Source organism: Panthera tigris, chromosome C1 (genome assembly GCF_018350195.1).
Source record: "Panthera tigris isolate Pti1 chromosome C1, P.tigris_Pti1_mat1.1, whole genome shotgun sequence".
Classification (NCBI taxonomy): Eukaryota; Metazoa; Chordata; class Mammalia; order Carnivora; family Felidae; genus Panthera; species Panthera tigris.
The window spans coordinates 50,394,138-50,414,537 of NC_056667.1; the positions used below are offsets into that span (position 1 = coordinate 50,394,138).

Sequence of the window (20,400 nt, forward strand, 5' to 3'; positions counted from 1 at the left end):
GCACTCTGTCTTCCCCCCCCCCCTCAAAAAAATAAATAAATAAACTTAAAAAAAAAAAATAAATCTCAGAAGGTTTGATTTTCATGTATTAGGTACTCAGAGCTGTTGAAGGCATTTTGAACAGTGAAATAGTCCAATCAGGGCTCTACTTCAGGTAGGTTAGTCTAATAGCATGTCAAGGATATCTCAGAGAGGGAAACCCAATTAGGAAGTCACTGTTGTGGTCTTGGAAGAGGTGCTCAAGGCTCAAGTATACTTGGGTTGTAAGATATTACAGTCCTCGACAAGGCAGGCTGAATCTTTTAGAATATCTTTATAGGAGCAAGAGCTTTAATTTTTTTCTTTCTCAGAAGTTGTGCTTTTTTGAATACTAAGTGAGATGAGGCAGGCCTCATAAAGAATGGACAGGTTGATTACCCAGGGAGTGCTATTAGCATAATTCCTATTTTATCTTTAATTGTGGACTACCTTACTGGAATTCTGAGTAGCCTAGAAAAAATATGCTTACGATGCGGGTAGAAGAAAGAAATTCAATTTGTCACATCTAGTCAACATGACTTTGCAGAAAGAAATATTTGTGAATTTAGGCTGGCAATGAGACAAATAAATCATCCTGTGGTTTTTTTGGAAGAGAGCATTGAGTTTGGGAAATGTGGGCATGATAAAATTTAAACCAATATAAGCTTTATTTTTAAAAAACTTTCAATTGTTTAAAGGAGGTATAGTCGCTGTTTTGTTTTTTTAATTTGCTTAGTAAAATCTTAAAAGGGAGCACCTACATGACTCAGTTAAACATCCAGCTTCAGCTCAGGTTATGATCTCATGGTTCACGAGTTCAAGCCCCACATCGGGCTTTGCACTGACAGTTCAGAGTCTGGAGCCTGCTTCAGATTCTATGTCTCCCTCTTTTCTGCCTACCTCTGCTCACACTCTGCTTCTCTCTCAAAAAAATAAACATTAAAAAAATAATAATAATAATGAAAATAGCTTTATTTTTATATATAAATAAACTGTTTTGTCATGGTAAATGAAGAAGTAAGGGAACAACACTAATGGAGCATTTAACGAATCAGAAGTGTGGTTTTGGGACGTCTGGATGGCTCAGTCGGTTAGGCATCCGACTTCCACTCAGGTCATGATCTCACAGTCCGTGAGTTCAGGCCACATGTAGGGCTCTGCACTGACAGCTGAGAGCCTGGAGCTTGCTTCAGATTCTGTCTCCCTTTCTCTCTGCCCCTCCCCAACTCTCTGTCTCTCCGTCTCTCTCTTTCTCTCAAAAGTAAGACAAAAACATTAAAAAAAATTTTTTTTAAATCAGAAGTGTGGTTTTTCTGACAAATATATGACTTTACTCATGTGGAATTTAAGATATAAAACAAATGAACATAAGGAAAGGGAAGCAAAAATAATATAAAAACAGGGAAAGGGACAAACAAAAGGGATTCTTAAATATAGATAATAAACTGAGGATTGCTGAAAGGGCTAAATGGGCAAGGGACATTAAGGAAGACGCTTATTGGGATGAGCGCTGGGTGTTATACATAGGGGATGAATTACTGGATTCTATTCCTGAAATCATTACTGCACTATATGCTAACTAACTTGGATGTAAATTTAAAAATAAATAAATAAATACATTTAATTAAAAAAAATTTTTAACTAAAAAATTAAATTGAAAATTAAATTGGAATTAAATTTCCAATTAAATTAAATTGGAAAAAGTGCAGTTTTTCCGATCTACAGTAACATCCTTAACTAATTTATTGATAACCTCTCAAATAAAAACATAAATTCCTTCTCTCATAATGTCATTATCTGGTTGGGGAAAACTATAGTGGTGGGTATGAAAAAAATTAAGTAGTATAAAAATAAAAACTATCACCACTTGATGTAGATTTTGGAGGACCCCAGGGAAGGAGTTTAGGGAGTTTAGAACTTCCTGAAGGTTTGGAAGGAACGTCTGAGAATTGAACAGCATTTCTCATCAGCCTATTTATTTATTTAGGTAAAATCTGTGGCAAACATACAATCATGAGCCTTACTTTTTCTTTTCATTCATCTTTTTTAAAAAATTGTTTTTGAGAGAGAGAGAGATGGAGCACAAGTGGGGGAGGGGCAGAGAGAGAGAAGGAGACACAGAATCCAAAGCAGGCTCCAGGCTCTGAGCTGTCAGCACAGAGCCCAACGCAGGGCTTGAACCCACAAACCGTGAGATCATGACCTGAGCCGAAGTTGGACACTCAACCGACTGGGCCACCCAGGCGCCTCTCTTTTCATTCATCTTTAAAACATAATTCACCACAGAATCTACTACCTGTGATCTTCATGGGAAAAGGTCATTCTCTTTGAGCAGCCTTGGCTGCCCAGACAACTTTGGACAGGTGGTTTGAGGATCAGCAAGAAAGGAAGGAAGGGAACACCCTTATCCAAATTAGCTGAATCATCTTGGGTGTCACTGGGCCACCATCCACCAGCCAGATGGTCTTCAAACCACCGTGATACAATTGGACTTTGGAAGTCATGCTTGCTGACCTATTTTCCTCTTCCCATCTCTGACTGATTCCTCATTTCTAAGCTCCTGGTCAGCGGGGTATTTTAAAGGTTGCCTAACACATGTGAACCATTCTGTTTTCAGAACAGAACCTACATTGTTTTGTTCTGTGCCTCATTTAAGGATGAAAACTCTTCTATAAACATGAACTCTCCTAGGAAAGTACATGCTTTATTGTTAACCTCTCTCAATTCCAACTTCCTTTTTTTACCTGACTCCTCTCCATCTAGATTTTTATTTCAAATCCTCCTCTATAGAACCATCTCAAACTAAACCAGTAACTAAAAACAGAGGAAAAGCTTTAGAAGGGGTTCATGGTAGAGTTAAAAAGAGCATTGACTTTGAAATGAGACAGACCTAGGTTGAATAAAAAGAAGGCTCACAGGAAATGAACGAGGCACAGATGTTAGATTCAAGAATGTTTCAGTCTCATCAGGAAGATCAATTCCATATATATGTAATTAGGATACAAATTAAGTGACATAGGAAATTCAGGAAAAATGTTAAGTGAGGTTAGAAGAAAAAGAGCTGTCTTCCAGATAAGAAGAAGAAAGGATTTATGGAATAAGTGACATTTGAGACATGGCTCTGTGTGATAATTCTGTATGTGTAGATGTAAAGGGTATTCTTTTTTGTTTTTATTCAAATCTTTTTTTAGAGTGTGCAAGAGAGAGAGCGTGTGCAAGTGTGTGCACACGAGCAGGGGGGCGGGGTTGGCAGAGAGAGAGAGAGAGAGAGAGAGAGAGAGAGAGAGAGAATATCCCAAGCACGCTCCACACTCAGCATGGAGCCCAACATGGGGCTTGATCACATGACCCTGGGATTGTAGTCTGAGCTGAAATCAAGACTTGAACACCCAACTGACTGAGCCACCCAGGCACCCCCAAATCTTAAAGGATGTGTAGACCATTTGCAACTGAGACTTCCTTGCCCATGTTTTCTTACATTTTCAAAGTTGAAGCATCAAACAACTGATTTCTCCCCAACTTTAGTATTCATTTGATAAAGACCAAGAAAATCCCACTTCTATACTCATATTGCCAAGAAATGTAAGATTCCTCTGACTTATTTAAACAGTAGTTGCTTTCCCCAAGAAGATACATGCATAAATAAAAGAATGGCATCAGCTGACCACCATTCTGATGACAACCTCCTTTCATTTGGGATCAGAGGAGGTGGCTATTTGCAGAGTTACTAGAAGAGTAACTTCTAGTGTTTAGTGTGTTTTGTTCTACAATTTAGTGTGCTGCAGTTGCGAACACTAAGTATTTGGGGCGTTAACGGTTTTCCATAGATTAAGTACTAGTTTTTGAAAGTCTAATTCATTTCTTCTGAATTTTTCTGTCTCTAGAACTTACTGTTTAAAATGCTGAAAATCTCGGGGTGCCTGGGTGGCTCAGTCGGTTGAGCATCCGACTTTGGCTCAGGTCATGATCTCGCGGTCCGTGGGTTCGAGCCCCGCATCAGGCTCTGTGCTGACAGCTCAGAGCCTGGAGCCTGCTTCTGATTCTGTGTCTCCCTCTCTCTCTGCCCCTCCCCTGTTCATGCTCTGTCTCAAAAATAAATAAACATTAAAAAAAATTAATTAAAAAAAAAAGGGGGCGCCTGGGTGGCTTGGTCGGTTAAGCGTCCGACTTCAGCTCAGGTCATGATCTCACGGTCCATGAGTTCGAGCCCCGCGTCGGGCTTTGTGCTGACAGCTCAGAGCCTGGAGCCTGCTTCGGATTCTGTGTCTCCCTCTCTCTCTGCCCCTCCCCTGCTCATGCTCTGTCTCTCACTGTCTCAAAAAAAAAAAAAAAAAACTGAAAATCTCTGTATTCTCAAGCTTTGTTTCTTAACTTGGGCATGTTTATTTTACATAGTGATTTCTTGGTTACCCAAAATTCACTGAGAAGAGTATATTCTACCTAATGAAATTTTCTGGTTAACAAATGCTAAAACACTGTTGAAAAATTAATGGTCTAATAACAACGATTTCTTTTTTTAAGATTGTGAATCCTGTTCTCCATAAGATTTGTTATCAACACTCGGTGCTGGGGCACCTGGATGGCTCACTTGATTAGCGTCCAACTCTTGGTTTCTGCTCAGGTCATGATCTCATGGTTCATGAGTTCGAGCTCTGCATTGGGCTCTATGCTAACAGCTCAGAGCCTGAAGCCTGCTTCGGATTCTGTGTCTCCCTCTCTCTATGCCCCTCTGCTGCTCACTCTCTCTCTCTTTTTCAAAATAAATAAGTAAACTTAAAAGTTTTTTTAAAAAACACTGACAAGGGGGGCGCCTGGGTGGCTCAGTTGGTTAAGCGTCCGACTTTGGCTCAGGTCACAATCTCATGGTTGGTGAGTTCAAGTCCCACATTGGGCTTTGTGCTGACGGCTCAGAGCCTGGAGCCTGCTTCGGATTCTGTGTCTCCCCCTCTCTCTGCCCCTCCCCTGCTCCTGCTCTGTCTCTATCTGTCTCTCAAAAATGAATAAATGTTAAAAAAAAATTTTTTTAATAAATAAATAAAACACTGACAAGGAATAAAGAGAAACAAGAGCATCGTTTACTTAAGGCCTAGAGCATAGTTAATAATAGCAGGACCTTTGATATCAGTCTTCCCTAGCTTTGAATCTTGGGTTCACCTCTCAGTAGTTAGGCATTCATTAGCAAGCTAACTTAAAATGCATCATTTCCCCATCCATGAATGGGAATAACCTTGGTACATATCCATATAGGGTTGTTACGAAGACTACGCGAAACATGGTTGATAACGAATCTGTGTCAACAAAAAGCTGGAAACAAAAATAAACTGTACTCAGTGTTATGCTAATAGATATTTTGCTTGTTAATGTATTAATTTTCAAGGCAACCTGATGGGGTAGTATTTTAATCTGGTACTTTTATCTGTTTAAATGTTTAAATCTGTTTAAAAAAACATATACTCAAGGGCGCCTGGGTGGCTCAGTTGGTTGAGCGCCCAACTCTTGGTTTCAACTCAAGTCATGATCTCACGGTTCCTGAAATGAAGCCCCATGCACAGAGCCTGCTTAGGATTCTATCTCTCCTTTCTCCCTCTCCCCTGCTCCTATCTCTCTCTCAAAATAAATAACTAAACTAAATAAATAGGTAAATAAAAGAACTCTTTGGCCCCACATTTAAAAAAATAAAATAATAAAAACCGGGGTGCCTGGGTGGCTTAGTCTTTAAGTATCTGACTCCAGCTCAGGTCATAATCTCATGGTTCATAGTTCGAGTCCCATATCAGGTGAGCTCAATCAATCCCCAGTTCAGGTGAGTATGAGCCCTGCTTTGGGTGAGCCCCACTTCTCTCTCTCTCTCTCTCTCTCTCTCTCTCTCTCTCTCTCTCTGCCCCTGGCTCACTTCCACCCTCTCTCTCTCAAAAAATAAAAAAATGAAATAAAATAAAAACAAGTACTCAGGCTTAGAAAAAACCTTGCTGAAAGTCAGAATTCTAAATGGCAAAGTTGCAATTTGAACCCAGATCCAACCAATTTAACATCATGCTGCTTTCTTAGATTTTTTTCTTTTAGATAGTTCTCAAAGCTCTCCTTTATTTTTTAAGCTTACGATAATATGTGCCAATTCTTCTATAATCTAACAGTATAGAAATAACTAACGTAAAAATTCCCCAATCTTTAATCTTATCCCCTAGAAGTAAGCAATTTAAATAATTTGTCCAGTATGCCTACAAATATTTTCCTATATGCATATCTCTATATATCTGTATATTTTGTATGTTTTTTTCTGAAAAGAATATTCTATATTCTTTCAATGGCATGTAAAAATTCCTTTCTCTACATCATTATCAATACTGAATGTTCTCTTTCTATTGTCCATTTGATAAATGAAAGAATGCTATATCTTTGCTTTAAAAACTATTTTCCCTACAAACGATCCAACAAAATTTGTAGTAATCCCAAGAAAGTAGTGTTCTAATATAAAAATCCAAATAATGTAAGTATAGATACTCCATTTATCATCCTTATTCTCCCCTATGTACCCTCAGAAAGTAACCTCTGGTTCATTAACTATAACATTTAATATGTTATAATTCAATTGAGGAGATACTGGATGTGTTTTGCAATTTTAATGGGGCTTATTCTTACAGGATGTCTCATTTATATTAAATCAATATTTTTAGAATTCTGCAAAAAATAATCATCAAGTAAACAAGTGCTCCATTCATTGGTTCAACCAGGGTTTGTCCAGGGTTTTCCAGGTACCAGGCACAGTGATAGGTACTTGAGTTTCAGAAATAAACAAAATAAATACAGTCTCTTATCTCAGATAATTTAATCCTGTTCAGAAGATAAACAAGCATCTCGGACAGTTTGGGCTGGAGGGAACAGATTAGCTAACTGGCTGAAACAATGAGTAAATATATTGGCACTCCTGTAAAGGCTGCTAAGAGTAAGGCTGTACTTCAGGTCAGGTGACACAGTGGCTCACTTCTGCCATTGGAGTCCACTCTTTCCCTCTCTACCTTTGCTCTGTCACAGTGTCGGCTTCATTTCAAGGCTGGCTTCCTTGTGGTTGTGGGATGGTTGCCCATGGCAATTTGAGCTTCATGCTTTCTTGTTAATTTGGGAGGTATAGAGACTTCTTCTGTTTCTTTTATTATTTATTTAAAATTTTTTAATGTTTTATCTTTGAGAGAGAGAGCGTGCGAGCAGGGGAGAGGCAGAGAGAGAGACACAGAACTTGAAGCAGGCTCCAGGCTCCACGCTATAGCACAGAGCCCAACCTGCGGCCTGAACCCACAAACTGTGAGATCATGACCTGAGCCAAAGTCGTATGCTTAACCCAACTGAGCCACCCAGACTTCCCTCTTATGTTTCTTTTAAGACCAAGGAAGAACTTTTCCAGAAGTCTCTTTGTGTCTCATTGAGCAGAATTGGATCACAGACCTATTCCTGACAAAGTCATTGGCTAAAGGAGTGGGATTTAACAATAAGACCATCAGGCCCAACCTTGGAACAAAAAATAGAGATCAGCTTTTTGTAAGGCATATCTGTAAGCAGCAGGAACAGATCCCTGGGGGAGCGGGGATGGCATTCTAGAGGAAAGGAAGAAAATAGAAATGGCCTCCAGAGAGGAAACAGTATCTACAATAATAAAACAACCAACTGTGATTGAGTATATAGTTCTGGGCAGTGTGAGTGAAGATTAACATCTTTATTATTTTGTTCTTACTGTCCTATAGGATCAGAGTGGTACTGAACCTATTAGCAGTGAGGAAGATGGCATAAAACAATTGCCTGAAAATGAAAGCTCCAAACTGGTGAGAATCCTGGGTGATTTTCCATCCAATGTTCTTTTTCAAGATGTGTTATTTATATTTTGTGCCACTGTGAAAAGGATCAACTTGTGTTGTGCTTGTTTCTCTAGGACTCTTGATCTCTGAGGTAGTGGAAGCTTTTCCGTATGGAGTGACCCATCCATTCCAAAGAATAACATATTCTGTTTTCTTCCCACTTGAATTATGCTGTCTGGGACTAAAGAAGCAACTTCTCTTTTAATCCTGTTTAATATTGGGTTTCTTTCAGGCTAGAGCTATATTCAGTTAGTCCTAAAGGCACAGAAAAAGATGTTAAGTGTATTCCATTGAGTCATAGTAAATCATAGGTAAACTCGCCCAGGGGGTGGAGAATAGAAGAAAGTCAGTTTTATTTTTAAGTTTGATTATTATTATTATTATTATTATTATTATTATTATTTATTTTTAAGATTTTTTTTAGTATCTCTATATCCAGCATAGGGCTTGAACTCACGACCCCGATATCAAGATTCGTATGCTCTTCTGACTGAGCCAGTCAGGCACCCTGAAGAGAGTCAGTTTTAGAGAACCCTCCCTCCTTACATATTTTAATGCTTGATATTTTATTTCATATTTATTGAATTTTTACTGGGTCCCAGGTTCTATACTGTATACTACATTCATTTCCTCAGTCTTATGGTGCAGGTGGCTATAGCTTTCTTTTACCCACGAACAGACCGAGGGCTAATGATGTTCACTAACTTGCAAGAGCCCACTCACTAGAATACGGTAGACCTGGAGATTTGCCCCCATTTGGTCTGACTCCCATGCTTTCGTTCATAATCCATCTTTTTGTTTTGTAGCCTTGTACTTGCAAGGTTAGACTACAAGTTCTAGAAAGAAATGTGGGCTTTTTTCTCTCTGTTTCAAAATGTCTTACAAATCTCAAAGAATTATCACTTAGGAGGGTCACCCTGATTTTATGGCAGCACAGAGTTGTTCATTTTACTTCAGGGAGTTTGAGAAATCGTTTATCTTCTTTCAACTTTTAGAAAATATATATTGGGACTGTCTTAGATTCTGTGTCCTAGAAAAGAAACTGATTCAGGCTGAAGGGAAAGGACATTTCAGCAAAAGTGGAAATGACAGTGGGCTACTCCTGGGCCAGTTGTAAATGGGACCCGAGGACCCTGGCATCAAGAACACTAGGACTAATGGATTATGACCATTGTTCTTGAGCAAGATGTTTCAAGGTTACACTGTTTCCTTTATGAAAGATAAACAGCATATTTGTATAGAAGGGGAATGAGTAGCATCAACAAATTTTGAACTCAGAGTTCCTTCATTTAAAAATACTATTGGGGCACCTGGGTGGCCCAGTCAGTTAAGCTTCCAACTCTTGGTTTTGGCTCAGGTTATGATCTCAAGGTTTGTGAGTTCGAGCCCCGCATTGGGCTCCATGCTGAGAGTGCGGAGCCTGTTTGGGATTCTGTCTCTCTCTCCGTCCCTCTACCTCCTGTGCATGTGTGCATGTGTGAGCATGCTCTCTGTCTCTCTCAAAATAAGTAAATAAACTTTAAAAAAATACAAATAAAAATACTGTTACCTTGGTTTTGGGGGGCACTGTATCTCCACAGATAGGTTAAAGAAAAGTATTGTGAAGCAACAGGGTTTTGTTAGTAGAGGCCACCAACTTCATCCACAGAGGAAATGGTAAAAATGATGAAAACACTTTCTTATCTGCTTGCTAGAAAAGTCTGTTAGTCCAATGAGGGTCACTTGTATGCTATAGGCAAAAGCCATCCATTATCCACTCACTGTTCCCAAGAAAGCAATGCCAGTGATGGGGCTCTAAGTGTCAAGACAATTGAAGGGACCCCCCCCCCCCAGGCAGAGGACTTAAAGGGCTAAGGGTAATTTTTAAATATTTTTTTATACTGCATTTCACCAAGATGGAAGTCTTCCCCATACCCACTGACTGCTGTCTCTTTCTTTTTCCCTCCCCTCTCCTCCTCACCTCCCTCCTCTCTTTTTAGTATTTTATAATTCTGTTTCCTATAGAATCTATGCATGGTCTAATTCAGAGAGGAAAGATAGCCTAGATTTAAACAACTTTTATAGCATAAGTATAGATGGCGTACCATAAAACGTTAGTTAATAAGAATGTGGTCTTGGACATGTTACTTGACCTCACCAAGCCCCAGTTTTTTCACCTGAAGGAGAGTAGTAATCAGGATATTATGAGGAAACACAAGGGCTATAAGGAATAAATCATGTAATGGAGTATAAGGCAAATAGTTGGTGTTTAGCAAGTTCATTCCTTAAGTCAACAAATATTTGTTGAATGCCACTATGTTCCAGGCACTAGAAATACAACAGTGAATAAAATGTACAAAAATGCTTGTTTTCTTGTGGACTCTTTTCGGAATGAGTAGGGGGAGGAGAATAGATAAGAAATTAGCAAAATATTAGATTTGGTCATAAGAAATAGCCATTTCTGTAGGTAAGAATTTCATGTGGTGCAACTTAGTCTTATTATAAAGTATTAATAACTATTAATCATCACTAGTCATCATGACAATTTCTATTATAAGATTGATACAAGCTCCTCTGGGTTGCTACACCATCCTAGGATTATTGCCCAGTGCATCTGGTCAGAGGACAGCATATCATCTGTATGGGTCTTAACTCTTCTCACCCCTGTTTATGTCAAGACAGTGGGAAACAGTAAGCCCTAACCCTCCAAAAGTTGCTTGCTTCCTAAGGCAGCACATATGTCCCATCAGACACTATGCTGACCCCTGCAGGAGTGATCAGGAGAAACACACAAGCCTTGCTCTTCAGCAGTTGACCCTCTAGAATCAGTGAGGATAAAAGAATTTGCATCTAGAAAACCATACATGCAAAAGTAGATTAAATAACAAGAAACCGCTATGTTGCACGTGTTCAAAAATGGAAGGAAAACCATCTCATTCAGGGATTAGGGAAGGTTTCTTAGAATGTGACCTTTAAGGTAAACCTCTGAAGACGAGAATGCAGTTGAACGGTGAGGTTGGCGTAAATAGAAAGTTTAGCAGCTAAATCAGTGTGGATTATGGAATAGTGAGTAAGGGTTGGGTTTTTGTAGAGCAACAGTGGCCGATACAATTTGAACAGTAGAATCACAGAACTGAAGGAACTGTATGCTCCTTCCTATGTATGTATGTGAATTATAGATGAATTTATTCATCCTTATGTGCTCAGTGTTCAATGAGTGTCTCAGTAGCTGCCTATATTCATGTAGACACAAGGTGCTACCTATGAGAAACTGTACTTCAGAGAGCTATTAAATTATTTCTTTAAGATTCCCTGTTTTCAGAGCTAAGACCAAGCCATGGGTCAACACATTCCAGTACTATTTCCACTGTTCAGTTATGGTTGGCTTTGGTCCATATCTCAGTGGTCCCCAGACTTACAGCCAAGGAGTTTATAATAACTTCAGTAGGTATTGGCTTTCTCTAAAATATTTTTAAAGGGAGAATAACTTGTTTTTAGACAACTGATCAGATGATGGTTTGTGAAACAGATTCCACTTGTGAGAGACTGGAGGCAGGAAAGTGTCTGGAATCTATTTCAGAAGTCTAGGTGAGAGCCTGTTAAGACTGTTTTTTAAGCCCTTTGAAAGGAACTTTTCAAAAGCTATCTGCATAGAGCTTTGTGATTTGCAAATCAAAGTGTCATCTATTATCTCATTTGCTTAATTTTTTAATATCTAAATTTTTTTCTAAAATGATATTTAGTTCGTGGTCTTATTCAATTTTATCCCCAAAATAAGCCTATGTAAAAAAAAAAAAAAAAAAAAAAAAAAGTAGGGCAGGAATTATTTACCCCAGACTTACAGATGAGACTGTAATCTGCTTAGTGAAAGATCACAGAACTGAAAATTGGAAGAGCTAGGGCTCATCCTGAAGGTTCCTTGACCCCCTGGCATTGGACATAGAGGGTCATGAATCCCTAAAGTGATTATTTTAATCTTTTGGATATCAACCTATGTTTTTTATCATGTTGAGAATATCTGTGTTAATACATTATACTCTTTTGAGGCCATATAACTAAATTATCAAGAGTACAAACACTGGAACTAGGCTACTGGGATTCAAGTCTTGATTCTACCATTTATGAGCAATATAACCTTAGGCACTTAACCTTTCTGTGCCTCAGTTTCTGCATCTATAAAATGGGAGAAAGAAACCACAGTTGTGAGAATTGAGGAGGTACCAGCTATAAGGTGCTATGCAGAACCATGCCAGAGTATGCTGGGATCTCTGTGCAGCGGTGACTTGTTGACAATGATGATGCTGTTATTTATTTTTAATTTTTTTAGTGTTTATTTTTTTTAAATATGAAATTTATTGTCGGATTGGTTTCCATACAACACCCAGTGCTCATCCCAACAGGTACCCTCCTCAATATCCCTCACCCACCCTCCCCTCCCTGCCACCCCCCCATCAACCCTCAGTTTGTTCTCAGTTTTTAAGAGTCTCTTATGTTTTGGCTCCCTCCCAATGTTTAGTTATTTTTTGAGAGCGAGACAGAGTGTGAGTAAGAGAGGGGCAGAAAAAGAGGGAGACACAGAATCCAAAGCAGGCTCCAGGCTCTGAGCTGTCAGCACAGAGCCCATCACGGGGCTCGAACTCACAAGCCGTAAGATCGTGACCTGAGACGAAGTTGGATGCTCAACCAACTGAGCCACCCAGGCGTGCCCCCTTGCTGTTATTCTGATTAAAACATTTTGGGGCACCCAGGTAGGTCAGTCGGTTGAACGTCCAACTTCCACTCAGATGATGATCTTGCAGTTCGTGAGTTTGAGCCCCGCGTCCGGCTCTGTGCTGACAGCTCAGAGCCTGGAGCCTGCTTTGGATTCTGTGTCTCCCTGTCTCTCTGCCCCTCCCCCGTTCATGCTGTTGTCTCACTGTCTCTCAAAAGTAAACATTTAAAAAATTAAAATAAAATAAAATAAAATAAAACATTTAGGGCTAGCCACATAAGGAATAACTGTTGTAAGTTAAAGCATCAAGGTGTAACTTAGAAAACTGAATTTTTCAACCTGAAAAATGCAAATTGTAATCATAACAGTATTTATTGAAAGCCTATGTGCTAGGCATTATTCTAAGCTCAATTACATTAACAGTCCTATGAGGTTAGTGCTAGTATTTTCCCCATATAAGAGATGAGGAAACTGAGGCACGGAAACATTAAATAATCACCCAGTGAAGCCTGGATCCAGGTCCATGCACTGTGAGGCTGGAAGCTAGTCTGTAAACCACTGTGCACTACCACCTTTGAGAGAGATACAGACGTAGAACAATACTGAAGTCAAGGGACAGCAAGAAAGTTACATTGGGATCTGAACTTTGTAATTTTGTCTAAATCTTAAACTTCAACGTTGAGAGTATGAAAGGCCTTGGTTGCCAGAACTGGTGAGACAGAAACCAAACTGGAGCCAGACCGTGTTAATGAGGTGATCTCTTCGCCGAAAGCAATGGGAGGCCATGCAGGGCTTTAGAAGGTGACTCTGAACTGTAGCTGTGATGTGGTGACTAGGTTGGACAGGGACCAGAATCGATGCTGACTGGCTCGCTGGAGGTTCATTATAACAGTGGCCATCCATGAGAGGCGGCGACGACTATGTATTCTCATACTCTTGTCTATGCAAAGACCTTAATACACAGCAAGGCAATATGTGTGTTTACCAAGTTCCACAGGAAGTTGCCAGTAAAAGAATTTACCTTTCTTGCCCTCAGTATGCAAACCTCCTGCTGTATGTGTTCTTTAAGACTTTCCTCTGAAGGCAGGTTTAGAGCTATTTAAATGGCAATTGTTGCACCATCTGGGTCTCGAGAACAAGCATCCTCCCAGGACTTGGCCAGCAGCCCACGATAAACCTGCTAGGAAATGCCCCCAACAGATGTGCTCCGCGTTCTTTCCCAATTTATGAAACTGCTTAGCAACAATACAGTCTATGTGTCTCTGTGTCAAATGATCCTTGTCGTCACAGATCTGATACAGCAGCCTTGATATCATCTTAGATTTTTCAAAATTTTTCAAAATGTTTAGATTTTTCCAACTGTCTGCAATGGTTTTTACTGTTGTCTTTCATTGTGAAATATTTCTGATCCTCTGGGCAAGAATAGAAAAATGAGAGCATTTCAGTCAGCTCAAGGTGGCATTCTACCTCTGGCTTCTTTGTGGAGATTTTGGAATTTATGGGGTAGCAAGATGCCTGGGGAAACATGAGTTTTTTCTGAATTACCTATCACTAACCTAAATGAGCTGTGACATGGAAATTCACACTGTAACAGGCAGTGCATTTTACCATTTGAGTCCACACCAGCTGCAATAGCAACATTTTAGGAACACTGTTTACTCTCTACTAGATATGCTTGATCCATATAAAGTTTTCAAACCTACCTATTGAAAAACCAGTGTTGAATGTTACGGATACCATCCAAATGGCCTGATAGTACTTGCTTTTTCAGATGAAAAAAGCTATCAGATATAAATTGTGGACTCTGAAGTCTGCACAGACTTAGATTTTGCCTCTGCTATTCACTAGGAAAAGTGACTTGTCCTATCTGCAGTCTTCATCCAAAAATGGAGGAGGATGTCCACCTCTCTGTTGTGAGGACTGAAACACTCAACACAGTGCCTGGCATGCAGGAAGGGCTCCGTAATGTAGCTGTTGTTAACGCCAGATACTGCCTATATAAAATCTACGTGTGCTAGGACTCTCTTTATTCAGTGCATATTTCCGGAGAACCTGTGATGTGTCGAGCTCTGGAAATGTAAAGATAAATAAGACCTCTTTCGGAGCATCTGGGTGGCTCAGTTGGTTACAACTGACTCAGTTTCAGCTCAGGTCATGACATCATGGTTTGTGAGTTTGAGCCCCGAGTCAGACTCTGTGCTGACTGCTTAGAGCCGGCTTCTTGGGATCTCTCTCTCTCTCTGCACCTCCCCTGCTTGCTCGCTCCCTCAAAATAAATAAATAAATAAATAAATAAATAAATAAATAAATAAATAAATAAATAAATAAATAAGCAAGCAAGCATTTAAAAAAAGAAACACAGGGTGCCCTGTTCCTTCAATAAATAAATACATAAGACCTCTTTTATTCACTTAATAATTCACATGACGTACACCACATTAGGTCTGACAACTCAGATAATGTACACCACATTAAGTCTGATGCAGAGGTCACAAACTGGCTCTCAGAGTTGGATCCAGATCTCATTTCGCCTCTATGATGTGCTCTTAAGACGTTTGAGCTAGGGTTGCCTGGGTGGCTCAGTCGGTTAAACTTCCAGCTTTGGCTCAGGTCATGAACTCATGGTTCACGAGTTTGAGCACTGAGCTGGGTTCTGTGGTGTCAGTGCAGAGCCTGCTTCAGATCCTCTGTCCTCCTCTCTCTCTTCCCCTCCTCCAATCATTCTCTCTCAAAAAAAAAAAAAAAAAAAAAAAAAAAAATTTTTTAAAAAGATGTTTGAGCTAATTTTTATAAATCAGATTTTCACATAAAAATCCTGGTTTCTCTTTTCTCTTAAAAACAGACCAGCATTCTAAGCTGCCCCATGAATCAATTATGTAGTTGCAGTTTATTTCTGTCCCTACTTTTTTTTTTAAGTTCATTTATTTATTTTGAGAGAGAGCAAGCAGGGGAGGAGCAAAGAGAGAGAGAGAGAGAGGGAGCTAGAATCCCAAGCAGGCTCCATGCTGTCAGCACACAGCCTGATGAGGGGCTCGATCCCAGGGACCTGTGAGATCGTGACCTGAGCCCGAAACCAAGAGTCGGAGGCTTAGCCGACTGAGCCACCCAGGCCCCCCTTCTGTCCCTACTTTAACACCATTTCCCCACCCCAACCTGCTTCCCATATCCCCACACCTGTAAACACCTGAGTCTGCGTCCCTGGTCTAATACTGGAGACAGAGCTGTGGCTGTGCAGGTGGAGTGGTGGGAGGTGAAAGCCAAGAAGTGGACAGGGGTGAATGGTGGAAGGCCTTGTGGACCAAGGGAAGGAAGCCTTTGGAGTGGTTTTAACTGGGGATGATGATGAGAGTAGCCATTTGAAAAGATTCTTCTGAATGCCCTGAAAAGAATCCTTTAGAAAAAGTCAAAACTGAAGGCAGGGAGAGAGTTAAAAAGTTGTCAGAATAACAATGATGAAAGTTGATGGAGGAAGAGGAGGGCTAGGACTGACTCTAACATGCATCAGTGCAAGCTGACTGGCTGGGTGCCAGCTGGGTGCTGTTACTGAGGAAAGGAACCAAGGAGAAAGGTTCCCCACATTTGTGGGGAAGGATGAATGAACTGGGCTGGGTATAAGACAGCAAAGTAGAGAGAGCTGCTCAGCCTAAAGGTAGTCACATTCAAAAGTATTCAAATTCAGTGATTTTTAGAACATGCCTGTCAGACACACAACAAACACAAATCATCCATTGCTGATCTGGGTCCTTGGACTCCCACCTTGTAGCCTGTGGATACACTAGAAAAGGACAGCTTTTGCCTGAATCAGTCCCTCCTCCCTCCTCCGACCACCGGGATTAGCTGAACTCACACCAGCAAGAGCTCCATGGCCCTTCACCTGCTCTTCTGCAGTACTCCTCAACGCTAAGAACTACTTTCTAAGTTTATTTATTTATTCTGAGAGACGGAGAGAGTGAGCAGGGGAGGGGCAGAGAGAGAGGGAGAGAGTTCCAAGCAGGCCGTGCACTGTTAGTGCAGGCCCCAGTGCAGAGCTCGAATTCACCAACTGTGAGATCATGACCTGAGCTGAAACCAGGAGTCAGATGTTCAACCAACTAAGCCACCCAGGTACCCTGCTAGGAACTACTTTTTTATTTTTTAAATAATGTTCATTTATTTTTGAGAGAGAGAGAGCGCACAAGCAGGGGAGGGGCAGAGAGAGAGAGAGAGAGAGGGAGACGCAGAATCGGAAACAAGCTCCAAGCTGTGAGCACAGAGCCCCACACGGGGCTCGAACTCACGAACTGCGAGATCATGACACCAACCGAAGTCAGACGCTTAACCGAATGAGCCACCCAGGCGCCCGGAACTACTTTTTAAAAGTCGGATGCGAATCCTGGCTGTGACACTTAGTGGAGTCTCTGTGCCTCAGTTTCTTTATCAATACAATGGGGACGGTAATAGGCTCGATCTCATATAACATAGAAATTAATACACCTCGGATGCCTTTTGATGCACATAGGAAATGCTGTGAAAGTGTTAAGCTGCCATATTTTTTCTCAGCAGTTCTGAAAGTACTTTCGAGGTAAGATTCATGTGTCTTGCTCACTGTTATGTCCCGTGGCTCACTGTGTCTGGGACATAAAAGGCCTTTAATACAAACTTGCTTAATTTCTGCTCCCTCTGAAATATAAGATAATTAATATGGGTTTTAGATTATAGGACCTTAAAATTATCGTGACAAATAAGACTTGCCCAGAGAAGTGAAAATTTTGCAGACTCAGAGAACCACGTGTGAGCACCTCTATGTTTCTGATAAGTTCTGGAATTAAGACACTAGGCACAGCTAAGAAAGTCTGAGTTCTAGGCTCAGCCAGGGCCTCATTTTCCTTCTCTGGGTTCTTAGCGCTAATAATTATGATTGGAAGATTATTTTCTCAGTGTAGAAAAATCTGATAATAGCTTCCTTCCTGGCAAATTGAATTTCACCTAACAAGTCTTCACAGCAGACCAGTTAAAGGGAATGAAAGCAAGCCAGCAGGTGTCGACGATGGGAATTTGTGTCCCGATGTCCCGACGATGGGAAATCGTATACCTCTCTCTGTGCCGTCTTTGAGTTCCTGAGATTACTTTACCTATTACCATCATGTCTCTACAGTATCTTCTTCATTTATGATACAGAGGGAGAGAGAACGGAGGAAAAACCCCAAAACTTTCCTCTTGTGACTTTTGTGAAGGAAATTGACTTGATTGTAAATCTATCATCTTTTTTATGACCAGGAAAGGGAAATTTATCATGTAGGCAAATCTCAAGTGATTTTCAGAAATACAAGATATAAAGTACAATGAGCTGTGAAAAATGCCACATATTTGAATGCACTTGAACTCTGCCATTGGCAATTTGCATACTGTCACAAAAGAGAGGCCAGTGCTGACTCAGACATATTCTTCTCTCTGGCTCCTTACAAGGGAATTCCTAGGCTCTTGCTATAGAAGCGGTTTTCATGTTGGATCTGAAACAGAAAATACGATTTTCACAGTGACATCTGCTACCCTATCCAAACTAAAACCCTGCAGTTCTTGATGAACTACAAATTGGGGATAAAATGGATTTAAAGTACATAGTTCAGTTGTTTTAAAAGTGAAGAGGATATACATCTGACAATTCCAGACTGGACTTGAGACCTACAATCATCAAAAACACATTTTATTTATTTATTTTTTATTTTTTATCAAAAACACATTTTAAGCTGTTTTTCCAAACTTGGATACCAGCACTTTAAAAACACTTAGGAATCATTTTTAATAAACCCTAGTAGTCAAAATTGATAAACTGGTGTCAATTATATTTCACTTAAAATGTTTTTTAGGGGCACCTGGGTAGCTCAGTTGGTTAAGTGTCTCACTTGTGCTCAGGTCATGATACCGCAGTTTGTGGGTTCACGCCCGCATCAGGCTTTGTGCTGACAGCTCAGAGCCTGGAGCCTGCTTCAGATTCTGTGTCTCCCTCTCTCTCTCTTTCTGCCCCTCCCCCCACTTGTGTGTGTTCTCTCTCTCTCTCTCTGAAAAATAAATATTTAAAAAATTTTTTAAAACCTTTTAATATGTTTTTAAAGGAAAATAAAAAATCGATAAACTGAACATGTATCAGAAATCACACAGCATGTTATTCTCTTACAAGTTAAAATCCGACACTGCACTCATTATCTTCCTCTACAAATCTATTTTTTTTCATGTTTTTTTTCATGTTATTATTTTAAAAATTAGAGACAATATCAACCTCCTATGTATCCAGGTTCAAAACCACAGTCAGCTTTTACTAATGTCTCTCCTTGTCTGCTTTCATCAAATCGTTTACAAAGTATGCTTAAGTCTACGGACACAACATGAAGCAAAGTATATTTTTTTCAGACACTGGGATTTCACAGACCAGAAAATTTTCAAAAGAATGTTGAGAATGTAGAATTATTATTATTATTATTATTATTATTTGGCTAAGTAATGAAAACCAAAGTAATAGTAGTTTGGAGCATATGAGTCTGTCATTTTCTAAGTCAAGAAATGGTCAAGTAACAGGGATTTCAGAGGGCTCAACCTATTGAAGTCTCCCCTCCCCTCCCATCCCCATTACTACCATATATCATTATCATAATGTCACATAAGAAGAGCCGTTTTAACACTGCAAATTTAGGGAGGGCACAGTCTTAAAGCGTAGTCCTTGAACTTGCATAGATTTAGCTTTATAAAGGACTCTCCATATGGTGGTTTTTCATATTTCCCACAAATCAATGGAAACGGTCACAGATCCACGTGGTTCTCACTCCTCAGTATTATCTGAATAGAAGAGAAAGCTTGGACTTTGAAGTTGGATAGTGGTTCATAGCCAGATGTTTCCACCTATAAGTTATATGCTCTACGACAAATTAGACTTCTTTAAAACCTGAGCTTCTTCATAGGTTAATGCCAACTATCTCTTGGAGAGGCAGTGTGGCATGATTAAGCACGTGAGCCAAATACATAAGGCTTTTAATCCTCACTGTGACCTAAGCCTTTGGGCAAGTGAATTCACTTCCAGAATACTCAGGTCGCTTATCTGCACAATGCAGATAACAACAAAGCTTTCATTATGGGGAGGGTAGAGAGAAAGACTGTTCAGTTCCTAACAAAGAGTAAGTGCCCAGTAAATGGGGGAGGCTATGATTAACACTACGTGAGGATAAATGAGTTATTTTAAAGGTGCCTACTAAGTGACAAGTACATAATGAGCAGCCATTAAATAATAGTTTCTGGGGCGGCTGGGTGGCTCAGTCGGTTGAGCATCCAACTTTGTCTCAGGTCATGATCTTATGGTTCATGGGTTCCAGCTCTGCGTCAGGCTCTGTGCTGGCAGCTCAGAGCCTGGAGCCTGCTTCGGATTCTGTGTCTCCCTCTCTCTCTTCCCCGCCTCTGCTCATGCTCTGTCTCTCTCTCAAAAATAAATAAACATTAAAAAAAATTGAAAAAAAAAATAACTGTTTCCTGTCTTGCACAATCTAAAATTCAACACACAAGAAGGAACAAGTGATAATAATGGCCGCGAATGCTTTTGCAATATTTACTAACAATCCAAAAAGGCATCATTCTAAGTGTATTAATTTCTGTGTTATAGGAGATTGAGCCTATAACTATCCCCATTGTATTGATAAGGAAACTGAGGCATAGATACTCAACTAAGTGTCACAGCCAGGATTCGCATCCGACTTTTAAAAAGTAGTTCCGGGCGCCTGGGTGGCTCATTCAGTTAAGCGTCTGACTTTGGTTGGTGTCATGATCTCGCAGTTCGTGAGTTCGAGCCCCGTGTGGGGCTCTGTGCTCACAGCTTGGAGCTTG

At 40.1% G+C, this 20,400-nt stretch overlaps 1 protein-coding gene across 1 annotated transcript in view; it reads left to right on the forward strand.

Annotated features, from left to right (window-relative positions):
- PATJ (PATJ crumbs cell polarity complex component) overlaps positions 1–20,400 on the forward strand; it is a 362,131-nt gene that overhangs the window by 261,118 nt on the left and 80,613 nt on the right. Inside the window, exon 32 of the mRNA XM_042997423.1 lies at positions 7,755–7,832. Coding sequence (XP_042853357.1) covers positions 7,755–7,832 — 78 coding nt within the window. The remainder of the gene's footprint in view (positions 1–7,754; positions 7,833–20,400) is intronic.